Raw genomic sequence first — 23622 nt, forward strand, 5'->3', positions numbered from 1 at the left:
ACCAGAACTTAAGAAAAAAACACCCACGATTGAAAGAGATTTTGAAAGTGGTAAGACTGCACTATTTCAATTAATTCATTTGACACCCACTCGTTCCAAAGTAATTTATCACAATTAAGATAGGCATTGTAACACGGCATTGAAAACTCTGGCAAATTACATACCATTACGGCATTCAGTGATGTTTGCAAGCCTACTTTTTTTTTTTTTCCCCCTTTTTTAAAAAAAGTACCACGTTTACATAAATAATTATTTTTGAGTGCTCAGAGTCAGATCTCATCTTCAGCTGAGGATGTGGGCTCCAGGGAGGGGGCAAAACGCTTGGACCACTGCTGGTCCTTCCCGGGGTGTGAAACTGGGATCTGAGGTCAGCAACAGGGTGGTGGGGAGCCATCTCCCCCCTCTCACCTTCACTTGTAATCACTTCATTGCTACTAAACGCCTCTGAAAGCCCAAACCCAAGCCCTGAGGGCCCAATCCGGCACTGGAGGATGTGCTTGAGCCAATTTCCATCAAGGTCCAGTGACTGACATAATTTGATCCGTTCCAGGGCTGCTGCTAGACATAGAAAAGCCAGAGGGAAAACAACCTGATGCACCCCCCAATGCTATTCCTCTGCTAATATGCCCAGGAACCTTTCTTTTTAACCAGAGGTAAGAAAATCCACTTGTTTCTTGAACAAAACTATATTCTGGGGGGTTGAGATGAGGAAGTTCAATAATTTCTGGTAAATTAAACAAAACTGCAGTTCCCCTGGCAGCCAGAGTTATCTGTGAGTGAGTGATTGCAGAGAAAAATTGAAAGAAATCAGGACATTTCATTCTGGGTTTTTCCAGAGGAAGTATTTCTATCTCAAAAATTACCCAGTATTATTTTTTAAGGGAGGTGGTCATCAAAAAGGGTCAGGATCAGTAAACAAACCAAGCCGTTTCAGAGCAGATCGCATAATACGTTTTGCTTGACTTCTAAAACAGTACTTCCCCTCCTAACTTTCATTTCACAAAGGCAAACATGCTGGGAAAAAAAAAATCTTATATCAACGGAGGGTGACAAATGTGTTTTGATGTATGTTTTATTTTTCCACAGCCCATTTTTCCATCTTCCTTCAGTTATTATTAATTAAAGGCAGCAGTTTCCCACTCCACGGCCTCACTTTTCGTGCGCTGATGGCTGGCAGCATGGGTAGGACCAACATTTTGGTGATTGCAGCCACAGGAGAGATGGGGCGAATCCTTGTGCAATGTTTTCCCTGTCCTACCCTTAAAAGTTTGGAAAATCCTTGTTGAAAAAACAAAAGTGAACATGTCCTGGAGTCTCTTCAAGCTGCGAATTTGCTCCTTTCTTTAAGTATAAGAAGTGTGCAGGAGGGAAAAAAAGCTGGACTGGCAAGTTGTTGCAGTTCTTGGGTTTGTTTGGGTTTTCTTTCATTTAATTCCTCTTCATCTACTAGGACTGTAAGCAATGAGAGCAGATAAAGGAGGACAGCAGGATCTCAGTTGCTCCATTTCTCTTGAGTGCTCCTCGGCTCAGCGCTCAGTTCGTGATGAGCTGTCAGGGAGAAAAATGTAACTCTTGTTCAGCATCATAACCAGACAAACAATTTGTAAAAAATAATCTTTTTGACAGATCATATTCCTTTTCCTGCATAAAAACAGCTTGTGGGCTTTTCTTTCCTCTTCATCAATTTTTTATTTTTTTTTTTTTTTTTGCCCAAAGGCTGTAGATGAGCTGAGTGGATTTCAGTGCAGTGATTCAGAGATTAAAGTAGAAAACTGGAGCTGTTGCGACAGGACAAGTTGACGAGTGCTGGTTTCTCTGTTCTCAGGAACATCCATCCCTGACCATTGCTAAACACGGCACCCATCAGACCTGAATGCAAACCCCCCCTTCCCCAAATGCCATCCAGCGTTGGCCCAGCTCCGCGCCGTTGCTGAGAATGCCCCCCGAGACAGCGTATTTAAGGAAAGCTGCTCCAGGAGCACTTTTGGCCAGGGCAGGCTGAACAGGTCGTGAGCACTTGCATTGCAGCTGGAGGTGGGCAGGCAGTGGTGACCCTCCTGCATCCCTTGGGGATGGACAGAGGGAACAGAGGGCCAAGACATCACCAGGGTTTGACCGTGCACAGTGCAGGTTGTAGATTTGTGCTTTACACGTAGTGTTTTGCCCAGGGAGGCTTCGGGAGATTTCTTTGAGGGTGAACAGAGCAAAGAGCCTCCTTTGTGCTAGTTGTGGTCCATGCAGGGCTGGGGAGCAGGGCCGAGATCACAGGGTGCATCCCCACTCCCCGGACCTGGCCCTGCAGGAGAAGCTAGAGAGGCTGAAGGTGGGGAGGTGCCTCTGATCCTGGCAATAAAAGATGAGTGGAGTTGAAAGGAAGAGGCTGAGGAGACAACCCTGGCTTTAAACAGAATAGTTAATAAGAGGTTTCGGCACATCTCCAGCTGCCTCTGGACAGCAGGTTAGAAAGCAGGGGGAAAGGCTTTGCACGCCGAGAGTTCGCTCATCAGTAACTCTGAAATGGGCATGCTGGTCAAGCTGGGCTCTCCTTGCTGCTGTGCAAGCTCCAGCCTTCCAGCAAAGCCCAGGGAAAACGTCCACGACTCACTCTGTTTGGTGCTGCTCTGCAAAGCTCGGAAAAGCAAAGCTCAGCGTCTGTTCCCGATGTGCCGGGGAGCAGGTGAGGGTCCTGCCGGGGCTGGGGGCAAGCACTGGCTGCGGTGAGCCAAAAACCAGGCTCACACAACAGACATCTTGCTCCCAGAGGAATATTTTTAGGCCAATCTCAGCACAGGAGTGGGAATGAGAGAGATATTTTTACAATCTTTTTTTTACCTCTTGTCTGCACAGAAGTGCCAGCTGGAGCTGATGGTGCCCAAAGGTCCCAGAGCAGACCCAGGAGGCCTCAAACCTAAGAAATATGCTCAAAAGTCTTTTGCCAGAGACTACAAATACAGAGCAGCAACCTGTGTTACCTGTGTGCTGAAAGGGGTTTGACGGGAAGGCAAAGTGACAGGGAAAAGGCCATGTCTCTGCTACCGATGGAGAATGGCAGGGGCAGCACTGGTTGCCCTCACCCAGGGCCAGGCGCCTCAGAGGAGCTGCTGCTCTCCCTGATTTAAGAAAGCTTTTATTTCAGGTATAAGTGGAGTTGAGCATTTGTCATTGTGAAAAATAATAGCTGAATCAGTCATTCAAGTCAGCCTTTAGACTGCAGGGTAATGAGCCGGGGTCAAACGCTTAGGGAAGCATTGCATCCATTTTGGTGTAACACTGCTTAAACTGCTCAGAGCCACAGGAATTATTGGGTTCAAACTTAGGGCAAAACTCCAGCTCCATCTTTCTTTGTTTCCCTTGAAGTCATTTGCAAAGAAAAACACTGTTTATCTAAACCCCGCTTTCATTTGCAAGATGATTTTTAGCTTTTTGCACTTACCACGTCAGTCTATGAAAAGCGTTAGCAGTGGTTTTGCTTTTAAAAAATATTTCTTTTTCCTGCCAAATGGAGTGTTTTGAACCTGGAAGAAAAAGCTGGCTGTGAGCACTCAGAAGTGTCCCTCCTCTACGGTAAAACCCAACCGGCAGCACACAGAGATGGAATGATAGCTGGGTAACTAATGAGGACTTGAAGACAATCTCTACAAAGATCCTATTCTGGACAATCCCAAAGCTGACATTTATTTACATAAAACATATAATTGAAACGTCAGAAGAGAACAATTAAAAGCATCTGACAGGGATGTCAATGGAAGCAGTACCGTGACTCTCTGCTTTCTGGGGAAAGGAAAAGAAGGCTTTGGGCTGGTTTTCCTTTTCCATTCATTTCCTTAATCTCTTCTCAATGCACCAAACGTCGTGATCTAGTAAATACAGTGTGTGGCAGAAGAAAAAGGTTTTAGCCTCCAACACCTCAATAGATCTTCCTCCAGCAGCATGGCTAAGGTCTCATACTTATTAGTCAGTGATGGCATTTTTTTTAGAGCGTAAATGACATTTTCCCATGTTTGGGCAGAGGAGAGGAGGCATCAGGATGATGGTCCATGGGATGCCCTATCCTCTGCAGACCCCAGGGCAGGGTCTCGCACAGCAGCAGTAGTTAACCATTTGTCAAAAAACATTTGCAAAGCATTAATGCCAGAGCTGGCTCCCTCCGGGTGGGATTTCTGCAGCCCAAGGCTGAAGCCGATGCAAGGGCAGCTCCAGCCCGACCTGGGGCTGCACCCTCAGAGAAGGTCCAAGAGGTGGAAGACAAGCAGAAAGGACTGCAAGCAGGAGGATTGCGCATTCCTTGCAGGATTTTAACGCGGTAGAGGTGTGTTTTCAGGGTTCTCCTTGAGTTTTGAGGTTCACCCTCAGGTTATTCCCTCCTCCGTAGGTGGAAGATCCCCAGCTGGTCTCGCAGCAGCTGGTCAGACAAGGTCATGTGAAATAATTGCAGACTGTACACCGTCCCTGGTCGCCAGCCCATTTCTTTGCTGTAGAACATCCTTTTATTGCACCTGACTTTCAGGACATGGTTGCAATTCTACAGCAATGATAACATTATTCAAGAGATGATTCTTTCGGCATTTTTGGTTGATTTTTCACACATTTCAGATGGAAGAAAAAAAAAAAAAAAGCCATTCTTACACCAAGCATTGTATTTTTCCAAAGAGACACCTAAGGAGACCATTAGCATGAGTGGTCTGCTTGTTTGCTCTATCACATAACCCCACCCCAGAGTCCTCCTGCCATTATTCTGCTTTCCCTTGTTGTCAGAAGGAGACTCACACCAGGCTGATCATCAGAGGGTAGTAAATAGGGCTGAAAGCAGATGTTTCCCAAAAAACTCTTAGCTCATCGCAGCGTGTGACGAGCGGCGAGGAGAACACGACAGTAATCAGAGCTGGCAGCAAGCACTGGAAAATGTATTTGTAAGAGCTTTGATTAAACTGTCAACTGGAATTTTGGAGCAGATGCAAAGCATTTAAACATAGGCTGTTTAGTGGTGGGAGGCCTAATTCTTTTAATTTAAATGTTGGTTTAGGGGAAAAGCTATGGAATGTATTTACCTCTCGGTGCGTACACACTTCTTGTGCTGTGACACAAACTGAGAATTAGGAGGGTGTGTGTATAATCACAAAGGCTTGAAGCTTGTGTTTCTGAAGGATGCTCTCTTGCATGCATTGAAAAGTTTCCTTCCTTCAGCACCAGCCATGGAGAAGCGTTAGGGTACCAGGAGGAGGTGGCACTTGTGACAAACCTAGGTGGTGTCTCAGCACAGGCTCACCCCGATCCTGCGGAGCAGCCTGGTTCAAGGTTGGAGCAAAGTGTGAACTAAGCTCCGGAAAAACTTGCGCCAAACAAGCAGGAAGGTAATTGGAAATCAGAAATTATTTTAGAAAGGTTTAGCCAGGTGTTGTCCCAAGAAAAGACCAACATTGGAGATGATGCTCCCAAGCGTCGGTGCCTGCAGCAGGGGAGAGGCTGGTGGCTCTGCAGGGTGGTCCCTGGTCTGCAGGTGGGCAGCGTGGCCAGGTATCCCCAGGGCCATTTGCCTTTTTGCACCCAAGAAAGAATGATGGGATGCCAATTTCAAGGGTTGTATTAACGGTAATGGACAGTAAAGGTTACCAACATGTTGGCACGTAAGGCTGTAAATAAGTGTCCTGTTTTGAACACCCTTAGAACAAAAATCCTCTCCCCCTCTGCCTTCACAGACGTGCCCCATGCATCCCGCACTGGGCACATTAGATCATTCAGTCTGGCCACTTCTTTATACATAAAAAGAGAAATGGGAAACGTAATCTCCTTGCTAAACAATGTTACTTCCAAACTTTTCTGCTTTCTCAGTATGTGTGGATTTTTGCTGCGGTTTTCACCTTGCAGGGAAATCATCAGAAGAGAGACACAGAAATAACCCCACGTTGCCGCAGTGCTCCACGGGAGATGCTGTGCCGCTGCCAGTCCTCCTGCCCTCCTCCTGCCGCTGAGCACCTCGGCTGGGCCCTGCCGCCCGTGCTGCCCGCGGGATGGGGTATTCAACACTCAGGAAAGCATTTAGTTCCCGGTGATTTTGGTGGGACTTCAGTGCATGGTAAGAACTAAGCCCATCATAAAAGACATTCCAGGTAAGGCCATGTAATGCAGTAAATTTACTTACGTTAGAGGGATCCAGCCTTGAAGGGGATGCTGATGTGGATAGGAGAGGTTTGCTGGATGCTGGGAGTGGCACGATGCTGACGGGAGATCAGGATACGGCACTGGCAGAGTCAATTCAAGTTGCATTTGCCAGATGCCTGCCTGCTCTGTCACAGGCTTCAGCTTGGAAAAGCATCAGATTTGCCTACCTTTAATTCTTTATTTTATTGAAGGAGACAGCTGGATACAGTTTTGCATCATCGCCTCCAGAGACACAGAGACCTTGTAAAAACCCTTGTTGCCTGTAAAGCAACCCGAGTGTGTAATAACGACAGTGACCAAAGAGTGTTGTGGCAGCCAGGAGGAGGACAGAGTAAGGGGTGCGGGAGGAGGGCGAGGTTTGATCCTTCCCAGGACAGGTTTCAGGGCAGGGAGCACAGACCCTGGGGAAGTTTCCCTTTTAGACCCATGAATCCCATGAGGCAGGAAGCAATAACCTGAAATTAATTAAAGATAAGAACTTGCTTGCTCAGCTTTACCATATCGCAGCATAAGCTGAGCTGCACAGGCAAAGCTCTGTCCTCCTCTGCTTTGGAAGCCAGGAGAGAGTTAACACAAGTTTTTATAGCTGCTTACTTGTTTTTATAGCAGCTTTCCACATTTGTTTGGCCAGAGGGGCTGAAGGAGGATGTTCTCCTGGGAGGACAAGCCCTGTTTGTGTTACGTGAGCAATGAGGGAGTTTGCTCCCCCCTCACACCCTGCCTGCAGCCCATTCCCCAGCAGAGCTGCCTCCGAGCTGTTCGGTAGCGATGGCCCACGGAAGGCAAAATCGCCCCTCCTGTGCTTTGGGTAGCTCTTATTCAGTTGCTCTGAGAGTATCCTCAGCCTCGGTGCCTCGGTCCATCTTCTCTTGTGAAGCCTCCGCAGATCTGCAACCTCGGCTGTAAGTCAGCACTGTTCCCCGGGCCAGAAACAGCGCGAGGATGCTGTCCTGCGAACAAGGAATCCTCTGCTGAAGGTGTAAAAAAGCTGTTTGCTGTGTTCGTCGGTCATGTAGACACTACAGCAAACCTGCCAGCTCTCTGATTTTTGGCAATAGACTTTGGTTGGCTTTTAACGGTAACCTACTGCCAGGTTTCCAGACAAGTGATCACTGTGCCTGGGCAAAGAAAGTCTCCCAGGCTTTCACAGAAAGCACAGAGCAGTTTTACAACCAAACTGGCCTTCACAAAAATAAATTGGAATTTGCAGACTGAGATAGATGCACACAGCCCCGCATTAATCTTTTGCACGCTTGAACCTATTCAGATTTTAAAAGCCTCTCCTATGAAGAGCTCACACACTGCAGCAATCATAAAAATGATCTTCTATTTACAAGGCCTGAAGGCAATCCTTAATCATGAGCCCACATCTGAACAAGGCACTCCATCATTATGGGATAAGTGTATGAAATGGAAATACAGCCAAAGCCTTTGACGGATTTCAGTTTATTCAATGTGTAATCCTGCTCTGCAGCTCTCAGCGCAGGGGATGCTTCCACATCTGCACCCCAAAAGCTGCGACAGGCAGCTCAGTGCATTGCTCACAGCCAGGACCACACGTGTCAGCACCCAGGATGGGTGCTCCACCTCCACCAGATGTGCCCCACTGGGGACCGAGGACACCCACTCACTTGTCAGTGGGTGAAAAAGCACTTCGAGCAGAGCTGCTTTGGTGGGCTGGTGCTGCAGCAGGCAATGTCACTGCCTGAAGAAACAGTCCCCAGATGAACGGATCCCTCCGTATTCCTGTATCGCTGATGTCTCTGACCAGCCTTCTCCTCTGGGAAGAGGAGCTACGGATTAAATTTGTAACCTCTCCCTTTTGCTCTCTGCATCCTACCTCCCCTGAGCTGCTGAGTAGCCTTGACTCAGATCTGGCTGACTTAATTCCCACCAGTAATGATTCACTCAGTTAATAGGTTCTCGAAAGGAGCTGGTTAAGAAAGGAGAAGCTGCAAACATTTCCAAATAAAGAAAAGCTCTGACGTTTAATCTCAGTCACTTTCTTCTGCCATTCCATGTCTGGGACAAACCCCTTATTTTTGCTCAATCTGTGAATGCAGTTCAAATGAGCTGTGTGATATTTGGAAAAAAAACCCATACATTCTGTTGTCCCCCTTTCCATTTTCTCTCCTAAATAGACAAGAAATGAAAAACTTGGGTGATAATTCATGGTCTAGACACTGTGTTGCCACAACACGCAGCTAATGTTGAGCTCCGCAAGAGTCCTGCCAGCTCGAAGCTTGATTGTACTGTTTCCTCTATGACTCCTAATGGGTTTTGGAAAATGTCTACACCATGAGAAGAGCTCCAGCTAAGTGTAGCTACAGCTAAGTAAGTGCTGATTACAGCCCCACGCTTGTCAGGGACCATCTCTTCTTTCCTAGGATGCCAGTAAGCCCATCATCCTGGCAGCACGGATGGGCAGGAGTGGCCACAGCCCCTCCTGGAGAAAAGTCCCTGCCTTGGAGGAAACTTCTTTCAAACGTCTTCAAAACTTATCATGGTTTAACCCCAGCCGGCAATTCAGCCCCACAGAGTCACCTCACTCACTTCCCCCCGCGCCGGGATGGGGGAGCGAATCAGAAGGGTAAAAGTGAGAAAACTCATGGGTTGAGATAAAGACACTCTAATAGGTAAAGCAAAAGCCACCTGTGCCAGCAAAGCAAAACAAGGAATTCATTCCCCACTTCCCACGGGCAGGCGAGTGTTCAGCCATCTCCAGGAAAGCAGGGCTCCATCCCAGGTGACTTGGAAAGACAAACACCATCACTCCAAACATCCCCCCTTCCCTCTTCTTGACCCAGCTGTATGTGCTGAGCGTGACTCAAAAAGAAAGATGGAAGTTCATTAACCCCATGGGATTAAGCTCAGCGTCTAAGCAGGCTTCACCTGGCGTGCAAGGGGCAAGGGAGAGATTTAAAGGAAAGGTTGAGAGACCAAGAGGCAGCAATCCCAGATCCTCGCAGCCCCGTTTTGCCTCATGCCATCCAGGAGGCAAATTGTACACCTCACAGGTACAGCAGCCGGGAGTGTCTGCAGATGTCCCACCTGGGAAGGACACGTTGGCCAAGTCTTGCCCAGAGTCCTTTGGGTGCCCAAGGGTCATGGTGGTGGTGGTTCCCCACCTCCTCATCCCAAACTGTACACGGTAGTCTGCCTCTGCCTTCATTCCCTCTGCCAGTCCATCCTCTCCCCAACAGCAACTGGTGGATCGGGAGTTTTCATCACGTGCATCGATGCCTTTCAGCCCTCTGGAGATGGCCTGGCTTTGATCGAGAAAGCTTTAGGGTAACAATTTTACAGCTCTTGGCTGCTCTCTGCTCCATCCACCTCCTGCCTGTCCTTTGGCGGTGAAGCTAAAAACGCGTGCGACTGCCAGGCTGGGTTTGTTTTGCTGGTACAATGTGTTTTGTTTACAGCTCTTGAAATACATATAGAGAGGCCCAAGAGCTCTTTCACGATTGCAGCGTGAGATTGATTCACACAGATGGGAGTTACAAGGCTTTATGATCCCTCCTTCAGTTTTACAGATTTGAATTTATCCTTGGGCGAAAGCTGGTGTCACAAAATGCCAGGAATCTTGGCTGAGGAGAGCCCACACCCTGTACCTTCTCATCCTGCAATTGCTGGGCAGATAATGTTCTCAGCCAGGGAACATCCACGGGAGCGCGACGTGGCTTGACTAAAGGCCAGCAGAGCTGATGCGATCGGTCGCATGCTGGGGCCGTGCTGGTAAAATGTGCTACAGCCTTGTGCACATCCTATCTACGTGATCCCGAACCAAGGAGCAGGAGGCAGAGCTGGGGGAACGACAGAGGACTGGCTCATTGGCATTCTCCTGGCGCCTGGTGACCCAGCTCCTGGCTCTCTGTGTTTCCTCATAGGCAGACTGATGGAAAAAGTGTGAAATGTTAAAAAGATGAGGGTGAAAGGATCGTTAAAGCTTGTGGAGAGGAAAGCTTCCCTTGCTGGGAAGGACAGCGAGGATAGCACCGATTTCAGCCTGCAAACCCCAGGTATTTTCTGTCTGTGGGGTGCTCAGAAGGGCTGCTCTTGCTCTGCTTGGTGGTGTTGGCATGAGGCAGGCTGAGCCGGGAAGGGGATGGATTCCCACAGCCCCGGCTTCTCGGTGCCCCAAGTCTGGATCAGAGCTGTTCACCGCCGTGTATGGATCTCCGGCTCTCCATAAGGTATCTGAAATAGCCACCAGCTCCTGTCAGTCCCCACAAGAAAGCCAGGAGGAATTAGCAGGAACTGGGAATATTTCGTAACAATGAGTAAAATTGCAGTTGTTCTTTTTCCAGTAGCAGTTTTTGTTCCCTTCCAGGTGAGCTGTGTTTTGGCCTTTGCCATTCTGCAGTTTCCTCTTTCCAATGGAGCAACAGAGACAGGGTGTTTTCTGGACATATCTCAGATCGTTTGGTGCTGCTTTGGTTTAAAGAAATCAAAAGCCACTAATTTGAAAGACATCTCTGTCCCTTAGCCTGGAAGGTCACTGGCAACATTATGAATTTTCAAAGGATGAAACAATCAGTGTTTTAAAGGAATAAGTGAAATTTCTCCTCATCTTCAGTTATTTCCTTTCTGGAAGATTTTTTTTTAAAATCTCCCAAGTTACCCTATGATGGACATTTCGGTCTTCTTGATTTACTGTGCATGACTATGTGAAAAGGTCATTCAATTTTTCTTCCCTGCCATTATGTTTATATAAATCCTCTAAGAATCAGCAATAAAATACTTCATCTTCCTATTTCTTTTAAAAACAAATCTTTTTTTTTTACCCTCTATGGCCCTTTCCCTGAAGATTTCATCCTTTCCTGCTGCCGCATTACTTTCAGAGTGGCCAGGCTTGTTGAAACTGCAGTCATGCTTGAAGCAGATCTTGGTGCAGCATTTGAGAGGAGCATAGATGTTCTTCCATGGAGACTTGACTTGTGGTCTGGCTTCTTTTTTCATCCTCCGAATAGATAATAGAAGTCATTTAAAGAAAAAAGATAAAACTTCTTTCTGTGTATGAAGAAGCATCACAAGCAGAGACACGGCACGTTCAATATAACTGAATTGCAACACGTAAGGGAAGAGAAGCAAAAGGAGGAACCAAAGAGGAATAATTCTCCATCAAATTGCCACACTTCTGCATTTCCAAAGAACAGGCTACATGCAAACCGGCTAACTCCCGCAACTGTGTCCAAAACAACATGTGTCCTAGCATGGTCTGCACATCAGGCAAACTGAGGCACGCTTCCATAACCCCGGGTTGGAGCTGTCACCATTGCAAGTGTTTGGGATAAAATCCATCTCCGCAGGAGAGGGTATTACTGCAGCAGCTGATTTTCCTCACAACACGGCAGTATTATGGATGATGCAAAAGTGTAATTTTCCTAATTCCTATCAAAATCCATGGGACTGGATTTTCTTTCTAAGGAAAGCTGAAGAGGAGCTTGCAGGGCTAAAGTGCATGTGCCTGGCACATGTAACAAGTCGTAGTAACCAGGATATCCCCCTATACACACGATTTTTTGAAATAAGGACACGGTAGTGACATTGTCATAGGAACAACTGCATTCGTCACCCACCGAATGGTAAGAACAGACTCGTTCCTCATTGGGAGAGGAGTCCAGCCGGGATGTGATCCGAGGGGCCCGTCACTCCTCCCGAGGCAGCAGGCAGTAGTGGGAGGTAAAGGCGCTCAGCATCTCAAAGGATGAGCTCTCATTGCAGTGCATGGTGAGTGCTTCGGTCTTGATGAAGACACTACGAGCTGTGATGCTTGTTCCCTGAGCAGACTAAACGTAGGACTCTCGCTGAAGCCTTTCTTCAGGCAAACTTTCTTTGAAGAAACTGGATGCAAAAACTTTCAATGAGATAAACGAGTTCTCATCCATTTGGTGATGAGCATGTTCCCAGAGAAGGGAGATTGCAAAGCCTCGAGCAACAAAGGAGCTTGGAGTGAGCAGATGCTGTAAGGCAGTGTGTTGAAGGCAACCTTCCTTGCAGGATTTCATAAGCCCTTTGGTTAATTGTGGCCTTAAGCATTGGTTTAATAACTTGAACAACAACAGATCAAAGTACAGTTTGCTTACAGTGTGGATTGCTCAGAGTCTGCTTGGGTACCTGGGCACATGAAGTATTTTATATCTGCGAACTTCATGTATATAAACTCTGAACAGCAGGACGAATGGCAAACAGTCGATAGCCATTTTCCAAACAAACTTTAAGAAATTTTCAAGATGAATACGTTTATCAAATGCTCCTTAGTTACTAAATAATATCCAATTATGTTATTAATGGCAAGTGCAGCTGAGGTGGTTTGTTCACGGACATATCAGCCGCACTGACTTTTCCCTATTCAACCAGCTCTCCTCATTCCTGGGATTTGTTTCTCAATGCTATGAAGACCGTCCTGCCACTCTGGACGTGGGAAAGGGGATCTAGTACACGGGAACAAGCCTTGCAAACAACCTTGCAATGGTCCTGCAAACAACCCTTGTATGAGGAATTTTTGGATCGGCGTTAAAGGTTCTTCATTGCCCCTGTTCTCAGCCTGCCGTCGACCCAGTGTGCGACCTAGCTATCAGACCCATCCTAGGAATAAAATAGGCCATAAACGAGCACTGTACATGGCCATAAAGTTGTTACTGTGACTTTTATTACTGCTAAGACTGATGCTGGGATGCAATTTACTTAGAGGGGCCAGCAGAACTAAGAGACTGCCCAGAAATTACTTGGAAAAATTGCTCAGGAAAACATTTTAAAATAATTTCCACTTCTCTGTGGGTTATTTTGTAATTATACTGCAAATTACCTCAAACAGAATCTTGAAAAACAATAGGAAAACCTGTCCATGTTCAGATTTCTTCTTTAAGACACAGCTGGTGTTACCGGCTGACCTTGTGGCTATTTACCATGTAGGTTGAATTACAGATCACTATTTTAAACAGGTATCATTTGTACCATGTGTCAGGGGTCCAAAAGCAGAGACAGAGTCTTCTGAAAAATCTCACCTGGGCATCTCGGTGCTGGTGTCTGCCACTTTGGGACTAAGTTTTTCAGTGACCTGTGACGCAGTACGAGGCTGAAATTATTAGACAGTTGTTCTGAGCTTCAGTCTTACAGAAAATCAATTATTCATGATAAGGATACTACACAAATATTATCTCCCATTTCTGTGTAACCTTCTTTGCTCCCTTTGCAGAATGTCATCTGCTCTTAAGTAACAAACAAGTTTTAATGGGTCTTCACTCCCGGTTTTTCCTGAAGTCCCTGTAGCAGGCATTATAAGGTATCATTTATCACACCATTAATTCCTTCCTCTACCTGTAAGCGGATGAGAAGACTCTCAGACTTTCCAGAAATTAAACCTTGTCCTCATAACCAGAAATCTCTCAGGATAATAAACCATAAAATCCTAATGAAGTCAAAAAAGTCCACACTTTTCATACAGATTAGCAGGTAGAGCTCAAGACAATTGGAAACTATACCTCACTTGTGACCCTAGCTCACAAGAGAGCCAGCTAAAACATATTTTTAAATATCTCCTGGTAAATCCTCAGCTTAAGAATGGATTATAAAAAAACCCATCAACTTATTTACAAGGTAGAGCAGTGGCTTTAATTATTTTTTTTAAAAAAAGAGTAATTAAAGAAAAAAATAATTACTAAAACTTGAAGCTATTCCATCTGATTCTCACTCTTACAACTTGCTCATATTCATCTATTACCATGTGAATAGAGCAGTGATTACACTTCTGCCAATGTATTAGGTTTACTAGAGCAGGATTTTCCTTGATTGGCCTAAAGCAAGGGCAGGCTAATTTAGTTCACAAAGGTAAATTAAACTGATAGGCTTTAATTAGGGAAAGCTCCATTTACAACCCAGTATGAGGCACGAGGTTCTTTGTGCTCAGCACGGTCTCCGAGAAGATGACAGCGCTTTTCTTTTCCTCTCTCTAAGGCAAAACTCCTGAATCAAAATAATAGTTTTGTGTCCTGGACTGTATATTCTCCTCAACCCATCTGCCATAATCATACCCCAAATTCCACTTTGATTCCACTTTTCTATTCTTTAGTAGGTGATTAAGGTCAATTTGAACATGTTGCCTCTTTCTGTACTTTCTGGAAGGTTTCTGTGAATATTCCCATTAGCCTACAGCCTGGTTTACTGTCTTATATTTCCCTTTTCTTTATGTGTACACCTAGAGACGTGCATGTGAACAAACAAGTTTAGAGGTTGGGGCTAAATGGCCAAAACACTTTTAACACCACAGCTCTGAATACTGGAACACCCTTTAAAGAGTTTTATTTTTCTGGTGCAGCTAAAGTCAGTTTTATTCACAACTGTGCAGTGATGCAGCTGCATCCAAGGTGTGTGATCCACCGATTAGGCTGGAAGATTTGAGCATGAAGAACAGGCTAGAATATGCTGCCAAGAAGAAAGGTGCTGAAGGTGTTTTAAGAAAGGCAGAATGAAGGAGAATGGTTTTGGTCTACAAAAATAATCTTTAGTAACTGTTTTAAGTTCTGTGCACAGAAAAGCACAGTAAAGCCACCTTTTTTATTTTTTTTTTTTAAATCTACATGCCACTTCTCTCTAATAAGGATTCAACATCTGGACTATAAAAATATAATCATGAAGAGGAAGTCTATTAAAAAAGCAAAACAAAACTCTTGAACACAAAGCCTGTAAAATAGAGGCTTGGGTCAAAAGCCCTCACTGACGCAGCTGGTTTTCAAAGAAATGGTAGCGGCTTTTAGCAGGAGGGCAATTGCTGAATAGTGCTCTGCACATCCTGAGTTAACATAACACAAATAGCTATCTCTGAGAAAAACAGATAGGCTAATGGCCTCTCCTCTCTGGTTAACAGAGCAGGGCTATTCAAAAATGTATGCTGGCAAGGGCTTTTTTGGTGTGTTTTCCTTTTTGAGTGTTTTTTTCCCCCCCTCTCTCTCTTTGATCAGCTGCTTTGTAAAAGTGAAAAAACTGTAATACAGGAAACCATAATGTAATTCTGGTCCGTGTCATCTTTTCTCCTTTTTTGACACGTCACCTATTTAACCAAGTGGCCTACTAAGCTAATGGATGAATGACATTTGCTACATTGCTCCACTGGAGATGATGAATCTGATGTGTTCTCCATTATGCGCAATAGTTCAAACACGTGCCTTGCTTCCAGGGAACGTTTGGAAAAGATCAAGAGCTCAATTCAACATCCACGTGCTTAAGTTGAAAGTCATAATTGCTATTCACAAGCTGTTTAGGTTTTCTTTTCTGAAAAAAAAAATAATTATTGACTTGAAGGTTAAGAATCCTTGGACTCATTTTCAGATTACGTAAGCAGGTGTCACGGACTGGAGTGGTTTCGCCAATAGTCAGGTTTTCATCTAACCTGTGCAAACCTTTTTTTTTTTTTAACTAATAATGTTTGAGCAGCTTAAAAGTCTATCATCTGTTTCCTTGCTGACCATGTGATCTTCTGTCAGGCAAGCAGTTTTATTGCCCTCATTTCAGGCTGCTTGAAAATGCTAGAAAGCTATAAATGTTACATCTACGTCTGTGTATATTATTATTATTATTCACAATAAATATTCACTCAACATATCCACTTATTAGGGTGAAAACTCCAAATATCACATACTGTGCAAATTATCCATGTACGATATAGATAAATTCTAGATGTAATGAATTACCTTTAAGCTGTGTTTTAAACCCATTATAAACATCTGTACTCAGGCTGAACTTCTAAAGGCAAGACTCAAAGCCCACCATACTAATGCATTGTACCCCAAATAGAGGGAAGCAACAGTACTTCTGTGTATAATACTACCCATGTATTTTATATGAAAGATTCTAGACTACATTTTTCTTCCAGACTTTGCATAGTTAGTACAGAGATGACTACTGGTAACCTGCTAATTTATGAACAACAGGGTAGCGTGTGCGATGGGCCATGCACTTCTGCCTATCAATAAAAATACTGTTTGTTTTCACAGCTATTTCTTTTTCTAAATTCATCCGTGTGTCTTCCAGGTTCCTCAGAGACTGTTCAGATTCCAGCAGTTTTTTCTTCAGGGATTCAACAGACTCCGTTAGTTCTTCAACTTCACTGATCAACCTGAACAGAATGACATTAAGTAATGAAAAAAAAGATCAGGAGCCAGTCGGTGTTCAAACAGACATACGAACTGTAATGGGAATAAAGATCAACAGCTATAGAATCATAATACTCAACAACAAAGGACCTCAGGGAGGTCTTACATATTTGGTCGAAAGCAGAGTTCCTTTTCACAGCTTCTGTACAGAAGTCTCCCGTGATTTATATAGTACCAAGAATGTCTTTTGCTGCTAAGCACAGTGGAGCTATCCATCCTCACCCTCTCCCATGGCATAGACACTTGTTCTAAGAATTATAGGACAAAAATTGTTAGACAAGTCACCCAGTTTGACTGGATCAGCATTTTGTAAAGCCTGTTTTTTGGTATCTGTTCACTGGTACAAAACTCAAGTATTAAAGATGGTACTTGCACCAGAGATCAGAAAACAGTCTTTAAAAGCATATAAGCTTTTAAAGCAGCAGCAGCACATAATTTAAAAAAAAAGCAGCAAACCATTTTTAAAGCAGCACATAATTCCAACTAAAAGTCAGTGGGGGTTAGGTGCTTTACTGCAATCTGCCTGCAGAGAAGGCACATATTTACCTCCTGGGAAAACAAGATCCCTGTGGGCTATGCAAACTGAGTAACCACAAACAGTATAAGCCTGGGAATTACACACATGCCCATTCAGCCAAGGACTTGCGTGTGTCCCCAAATCCCATTAAAGGCAACGTACATACTCAAAAGCTTGCACATGGACGGTTTGCTGAATCAGGACCTTAAATGAGTGTGCCTGAGATGGTATTAAGCATCTGGATTAACTACAACTTCTTCCTCCCTGTATAAAGAACAGCGTGCTGGCTTTGAACGGCAGGCACCTTTGCTACAAGGATATTGTAAGTCTGCAAAAGCTGATTCCCCACTTCTCCTAAGGGTAGGAAAGTGTGAAGGAGGAGAATCAATTACAAAGCTTATAATGAGATCCAAACTGACAAATGTCACATTCAGACCTTTAATTTGAAAGGATTTGTTGACCTCTGGTTTTAAAATGGGTTATTACCGAAAATGAAATGCCACCAGTCCTATGCTTCATAGGACTGAGGACCTGCCTCAGACTCTGAGTATGTGCAGCTCATTTACATCCTCGGCACTTGAAGCGTAATTCATTCTGCATATAGTCCACCTTATGGCGACCTTTCACCAACAGCAAAAGGGTTGCAAGTGATCCACCTGCTGTCAGATTTTTTTTGGATCATCTAAATCAAGAAAAAATCACACAGTTCAGAGAAGAAAGCGTAGAGACAAAAAGCAGAGTTGAGTCTATAGATTTTCTATTTGTCAATACATTAGGTTAAAATGATATTTTCCTTACAGCGATTTCAGTCAGTTGAACTATTTCTGATTTATATCAGAATCAAACCTAGTAATAAAAGCTAAAGGCTACGTGTTGCCAATAAAAGTGCAAAAACTGTCCAACATCACTTCTGGATAGAATAGACACCTTGGAGGACTTGTTTAATAGCATTTACCTGAATTGTGCTTCATCTCTGCAGAGCTCTACGTTGGGCCTAAAAGATCTGTCGTACAGCCTTGTTTGAGCAACTTTCATTGAGGTTTCTTTGTCTTTCATAGCTTGTTTGAGAGCAGCAATATTAGCTTCTTGATCTCCAATCTCCTTAAGGATCTAAAAAGGATACCCAAGAAAAACAACTGTTTAAAAAAAGATACAGATTGTCTCTGTGCATGATCCTAGTGAATCAGTTACAGTTTTGACCTCTTATTTGGCCACAATATAGAAGAAAGAGAAGTACAAAGGTGGTTTTCATCTCTTCATTTCTACTACTACACTGAGAATCTTCAGTCTAAAAAGAAGCAGAAAATATTCTGCAGCCTGTTCAAAATCGCTTCCATGTCTCTTGAAAACACATCCCACCTCCACAAATTGCTTTTAATTGTAAATTTTTAACTGCAAATTATCCAAGAAAAAAATCAAGTTATTTTGAATGAGACTGAGAACGGCTGATCAGCTTGGAAATGCACGGATTTCTGGTATTAGCAAAGAAAATGGAAAAGACAGGAAATTCTGAATTCCTTCTCCCTCATAACCACTGACACAGACACAAAAAATAAAGTCTACCCAGCTGTCATTACCCAACAGATGCTAAGGAATGACTGCTTTTGACACACATGCCAATGGCCTAACCTAGAGTAGGAGCTGCTCCACCTTGGAGAAGGGGCAGAGGCTGATGACACCTCTTGTCACTTGTCAAGAACTGCAGCTGCTGATACCACCACAGCACAGCGTGGCTTTTGTTCCATAAAAGTGACAACCAGACCAGCCTGGGAATCCTGGCCCAAAGATCAGCTCCGTGATCACACAGTTTTAGGTATTAGTTCAGCAAGACATGGAAGAAAGTGTTTCATTTTCTTCATATTGAAGTCCATCTCTTGTTTAGAGAAGTACAACAGATAGCAGAAAAAGCTGAATTGGAGCCACTATCCAGCTCTGAAGACTCTCATCAGATACTAAGCTGACACAAAATAGTGTTTGATACCTGACATGGACTAAGACTTTTTTTTCTAGATGACAAATCTACTGTGATCTTCTCAAAAGAGACTATCACGCCTGTAGCCAGTATTCAAAAATTAACACTTACTTTTTTCAAGTGATGATCTAGTTTGTATTTTGTCTCGTCCAGCTCCCCACAGCGTTTGGCAAAAGCCTCATTAACAGCAGCACATTGCATCCTCAGGTCCTCAGATACGTCACGAAGAATATTGTTGATCAAGGCACGAAGGTTGATGGAAGCCAGTTTTTCGCGTTCTGCCCTATAGATGTTGTCGTGACTGAACTTGGCCCATGTCTCCGGTGTTGAGGCACTGGAAGAAGAGGCGAATGGTAAACAAATATGAACCTTGCTCTTTTGTTCAAGTTGCACTTAAGAAGACAATCTGAAGCTGGTTCTCTCCCTGCAAAAGTGTTGTCAAGTTCTATTTGTTTTTGCTACTGCATGCAGTCTAGACTCACCATCAAAGAAGACGACTAATCCTTCATAAGATTAATAAACTCTCGTTCATCTTGTGGCTTCTGAGGGAAGTAATGTGTGACACAAAACCATCCAAAGTTCTTCCATCTTTAGCTAATACTACTAAGGCAAAAAAAAGTATACACATACTTTTTTTGTGCAAGCACAAGCAGTTAAGTCACCAGCAAATAAACACAGGAATATATTCAAGCTTTACAGTCAGTGTCTACTTTGAAACAAAAAGAAACAAGATCTCTGGTTATACTTTGCCATGCTGAGCAGCAGAAGGAAATACACAGCACTTGGGACGCTGCATCATATGAACACCATATATATAAGGGGAGGGGGAAGCAGCAAGATTTAATGTAGTGGTAACCCTCTCTGTGTACAAGAAGCAGCACTTGCCTTTCCTGAAAGAATGGCATGCCTGCCAATGCCAAATGGTAAGTCTCAATAGGATTTAGATCAGCCTTTAAATGTATAAAGCCAATTATGTTCAAGAAAAACTTTTAGAAGCTCAGTTTGCATATTGTGAACCAACATTGCCATCAGTGGTATGCCATGCTGAGATGGTAGCGCTGCCTTTCCTACCCATGTAGCTATCTTAAAGCTATGATATTGTATGTCCAAAGAAGCAGCAATCACAGCTTTAATTCAGAGCAGCATTACAGCTTTCACTGACGCAAAGGATGTATCGTATCTTACCAGGGTTCTTTGTGGAGGATAATGGCAGTAACTGCTCACCTCTCTCCATACTTCGCTGAACTAGGATGGAACTGGATGTTGGTGCTCTGGTTACTGTATCTTCCACATTTATCATCAATGTTGTATGTTTCAACTTTGTCTGACCAGTCCTTTTCACAAATCTCTTTGTGATCTCGATTTAATCTGAAAAGTAATTATTATCACACATTATCAGGGGAAAACAATACAATTAACAAAACTGTCACAGACATTTGTGAAGTCAGGCTCTGCACCTTTGTCTTTCAAAGGGCAACGAGAATATAAACTTCCCTTTTTGTCCTGAAAATCCTAACCAAACTCTCTCTCCCACAACTATCTGCGAGAAGGACAGTAAGCCTGGTGTGTTAACCACTACCCCAGACCTTCAGTATTGTTCTGTGCCTACTGAAGACTTAGAGCTCTTACAACCCGAGGCAAAGCAGTTGTTGGACTTTGGATTTGCATAATAATCCTAAAACACAAGGATTTTTTGCAATAGTGGTGCCGGCTTCAGTTATTTTGGGGATAATAGGTAGGTTTGTCCAACAGAGTACTCCTCCCATGATAAGACATCACCTAGCGCTAGTAGAAGACCCATGCTCCTCTTTCACTAGTGTATTGAGCATGACTCAAATTTAAGACCTCCATAAAGCGACCCTATACCATTCTCTAAGCCCTCCTATCTAGCCTTTCAAAGACTGTAGCACACACACAGTGTAATTTGTCCTTGGACGGTACAAGTACAATAATATTCAGAGTTAAAACTGCTGCTTTGTTGTCAATCACATGGGTCACCCGTCACCCGATCACTTAGGATGACTTCAGGTTACAAAGGCTGGTGGGCCGGTATCAGCTGTTAACACCAGATGTCACCCTCACCTAAGGAATTAAAAAGACTCTGCTGGCCAATGATACTGAACAATGGTACTAAAACTATCTTAAAACAATTATGAAAAGTGAAGTCTAAACTCAGTAGACTCCTCTCATACTCTGACTCACGTAACAGAACTACGTAAAATTGTTTTGCATGTATCGACTCTCTTTCTAAAAACAATATTTCATTTTAGTTGGTAGAACAGCAGAAGTTGGAGCAGATTAAAAAATTTTAAAAACTAAAATATCAATGTTTTCAGCAGTTAACTCCTTCATATTGATACACCTTAGGAATTGGGTATCTTCTTTCCAAAGGGCTTGTTATAAATTAAAGTCAAATATTCCTTTTGAAATGCCATGAACATCCATACTGACACAGAGTAGAGTGAAGTTTCCTGGTTTACGTTCATGCTGACATCTGGTGGCAAAAAACTCATCTTGAAAAGGTACTTTGATCAGATAAATTGTTTTAAAAGAGTCTGTACTACAAATATATCACAAGGTGCAACAAGGCAGAGTGATAGCCACATAATACTTTTATTGCACTTAAGTTTAGTGCTGGAACATTGGAGAACTGAATACACACACTGGAAACCACATGGATTTTGATCGTGGCTTTTCTCATACCTTACCCTACCTGAAAATCCTAAAGTTTCATCGCCTCTTTTCAGGTTTAAATGGAATTCACACAGCTCGTAAGCCTGGCATTGGTAAGATCTTTATCCCCTGGGCATTGTACCCCTATACGCCAGGAATTATTTGGCTATAATATAAATAAATTAGCTACTAAAGTATCATGAAAAATATCTTACCGCATCTGGTTACCAGCTTGCATCAACGTTCTTTTCAAAAGCTCCTGGATATTTCTGATAAGTTCAGCTTCCTAGGTAAAAACACGGAGACTTCTGTGATATCCAGAGCAGCACACATTATCCTGCAGAGCAATTTGATTTCGAAGGCTGTGGAAAAATACTTAAATCTTCTGCTCATTACCCACTCTTACCCTATTAATTGCAGGTGATGATTTTCCACAGTTAGCAGATACTGAGGGAACTCAGCTGTAAGTCTAAGGCAGCAGCAATACTTGAAATACTTCTAAAGCCTGAGGATTCATTATTTTCTTATTGCAGATGTATTCTATGAAGAAGTCTATGTTCTACCAGATTAAACAGAATATCTGAATTACTTGCACAGCCTTGAAGTAAGGAAAAATAGGGCAACAGCATCATGCTCAGCAAGAGACCAGAGTCACTGTCTTCCACAAACACAAGGTGTCATTTTAAAGCGGAGCAGGACACTGCCGGGCAAGCACAAACTCAGATGTCCGAGGCTGCTGCCTCGCACAGCGATGTGATACAGCAAGACACTGGCTCCCAGAACCTGCCGAGTCCTTGCCGACACCTTCAGAGCCCACTGCCTTGTTCTGTAGTGAGCGTTTTCTCTGTATGCAAGGAGAGGCTTCCCATCAGATTCCCGCAGATCTCCAAAAATACGCCTTGTCTGATGTACGGTGATAAGGTGCTATTTAACACAAAGGAGTGGCAGTATCATAATCTTCGGTTGGCCTGCCTCCTTTGAATGCTTGGTATTAACTAAAAATAGAAGTTATTACTCTATGATTTAAACAGCTATTGTCTTCTTCAGCAGGTATAGGAAAGCTGTCGTAATATAAACCCCATGACAGTTACAGCTTTAATTTTTTTATTAGATCTATTTATTCCAGAACTCATTTTGCCTCTGGTGATGGATGGTATGGAGGACTGCAGAACTGTCTCAAACATGCCATGTTATCGGAGGGGTTAATTTCCTCTGAGTGGCAAGACAGTGACTGCCCAAAGTCACGAAGCTTTGATAACGGATCAGATGTCTGAAGTTTCAGCTCAAGCTGGTTTTAGCAGCAATGTTCATTTCAACACAAACATGATCAAATCAAAAAAGACCATACTTTCTAATAACCTCCTGTTGAACAAAAAGTACCTGGTGCTCACTTTTGACTGCAATATTGCTGCTTTAGAGATTAACTATTAATGCTCTATGAAGTGACTTTACTGACCTGGTGATTACACATTATTATATAAAAGCCAGTCCAGCAAGCATTTTCTTTTTCATTATTCAAAGGAATTTAATATTTGAGGCTCAGTTATTAAAAAAAGTTTTTGTATATGAAAAACTCTTAATTAATTTTGCTGGTTTACATCAATGACGGTCATCCAATGACAGCTAAGGGAGTATATACTTACTAATAAACCTTATTCCCAGAACACTGCTGGCACTCGTTGATCCTTGTGCTGTTTTTGACAAATAAATGAGTGCATATGTCCCTGCAGCGTCAGTTTCTCCATCATAAGAAGCCAAAAGGGACCATAAAAAAGATCATTTTATTCGAAATGGAAAAAGATAATCATGATTGGAAAGAAAATATTATTTTTAAGGCTCTAAAAGAGCACAATTAAAATAAATACATAGCTGAAGGTATCGTTTTACAAACTGTGAGAACACTAAAACTTACTTTCTGCAGGGAGGATGTATTACAATGGGTGAGTTGTCAAAGTAAAAATTCGAAAGGATTTTAAAGGGTTAGAAAGATCCAGCACTCAAAATTACATTTATAGTATTTGATATTATTTTGTGTTGGGTAGTCTGTCTCCATGTAAATAAAGAGACAACCAGTTTCCTGTGAGTAATGTGTACAACTCTAAACGAGAAAAGCCTGCCTTTAGCAATTAAGGTCTCTCACACGGAAAGAG

General features: G+C 43.4%; 1 protein-coding gene across 1 annotated transcript in view; it reads right to left on the bottom strand.

The window, feature by feature from the left end:
* Positions 1-15928: 15928 nt before the first annotated feature.
* TEKT4 (tektin 4) overlaps positions 15929-23622 on the bottom strand; it is a gene marked incomplete at its 5' end in the record, with an annotated part of 13389 nt that continues 5695 nt past the window's right edge. The window contains 5 exons of the mRNA XM_009698195.1: positions 15929-16273; positions 17783-17937; positions 18911-19133; positions 20024-20167; positions 21688-21758. Of these exons, the coding sequence (XP_009696497.1) occupies positions 16057-16273; positions 17783-17937; positions 18911-19133; positions 20024-20167; positions 21688-21758 (810 nt within the window). The remainder of the gene's footprint in view (positions 16274-17782; positions 17938-18910; positions 19134-20023; positions 20168-21687; positions 21759-23622) is intronic.

This window comes from Cariama cristata, unplaced genomic scaffold, assembly GCF_000690535.1.
Source record: "Cariama cristata isolate BGI_N322 unplaced genomic scaffold, ASM69053v1 scaffold12044, whole genome shotgun sequence".
Taxonomy (NCBI): Eukaryota; Metazoa; Chordata; class Aves; order Cariamiformes; family Cariamidae; genus Cariama; species Cariama cristata.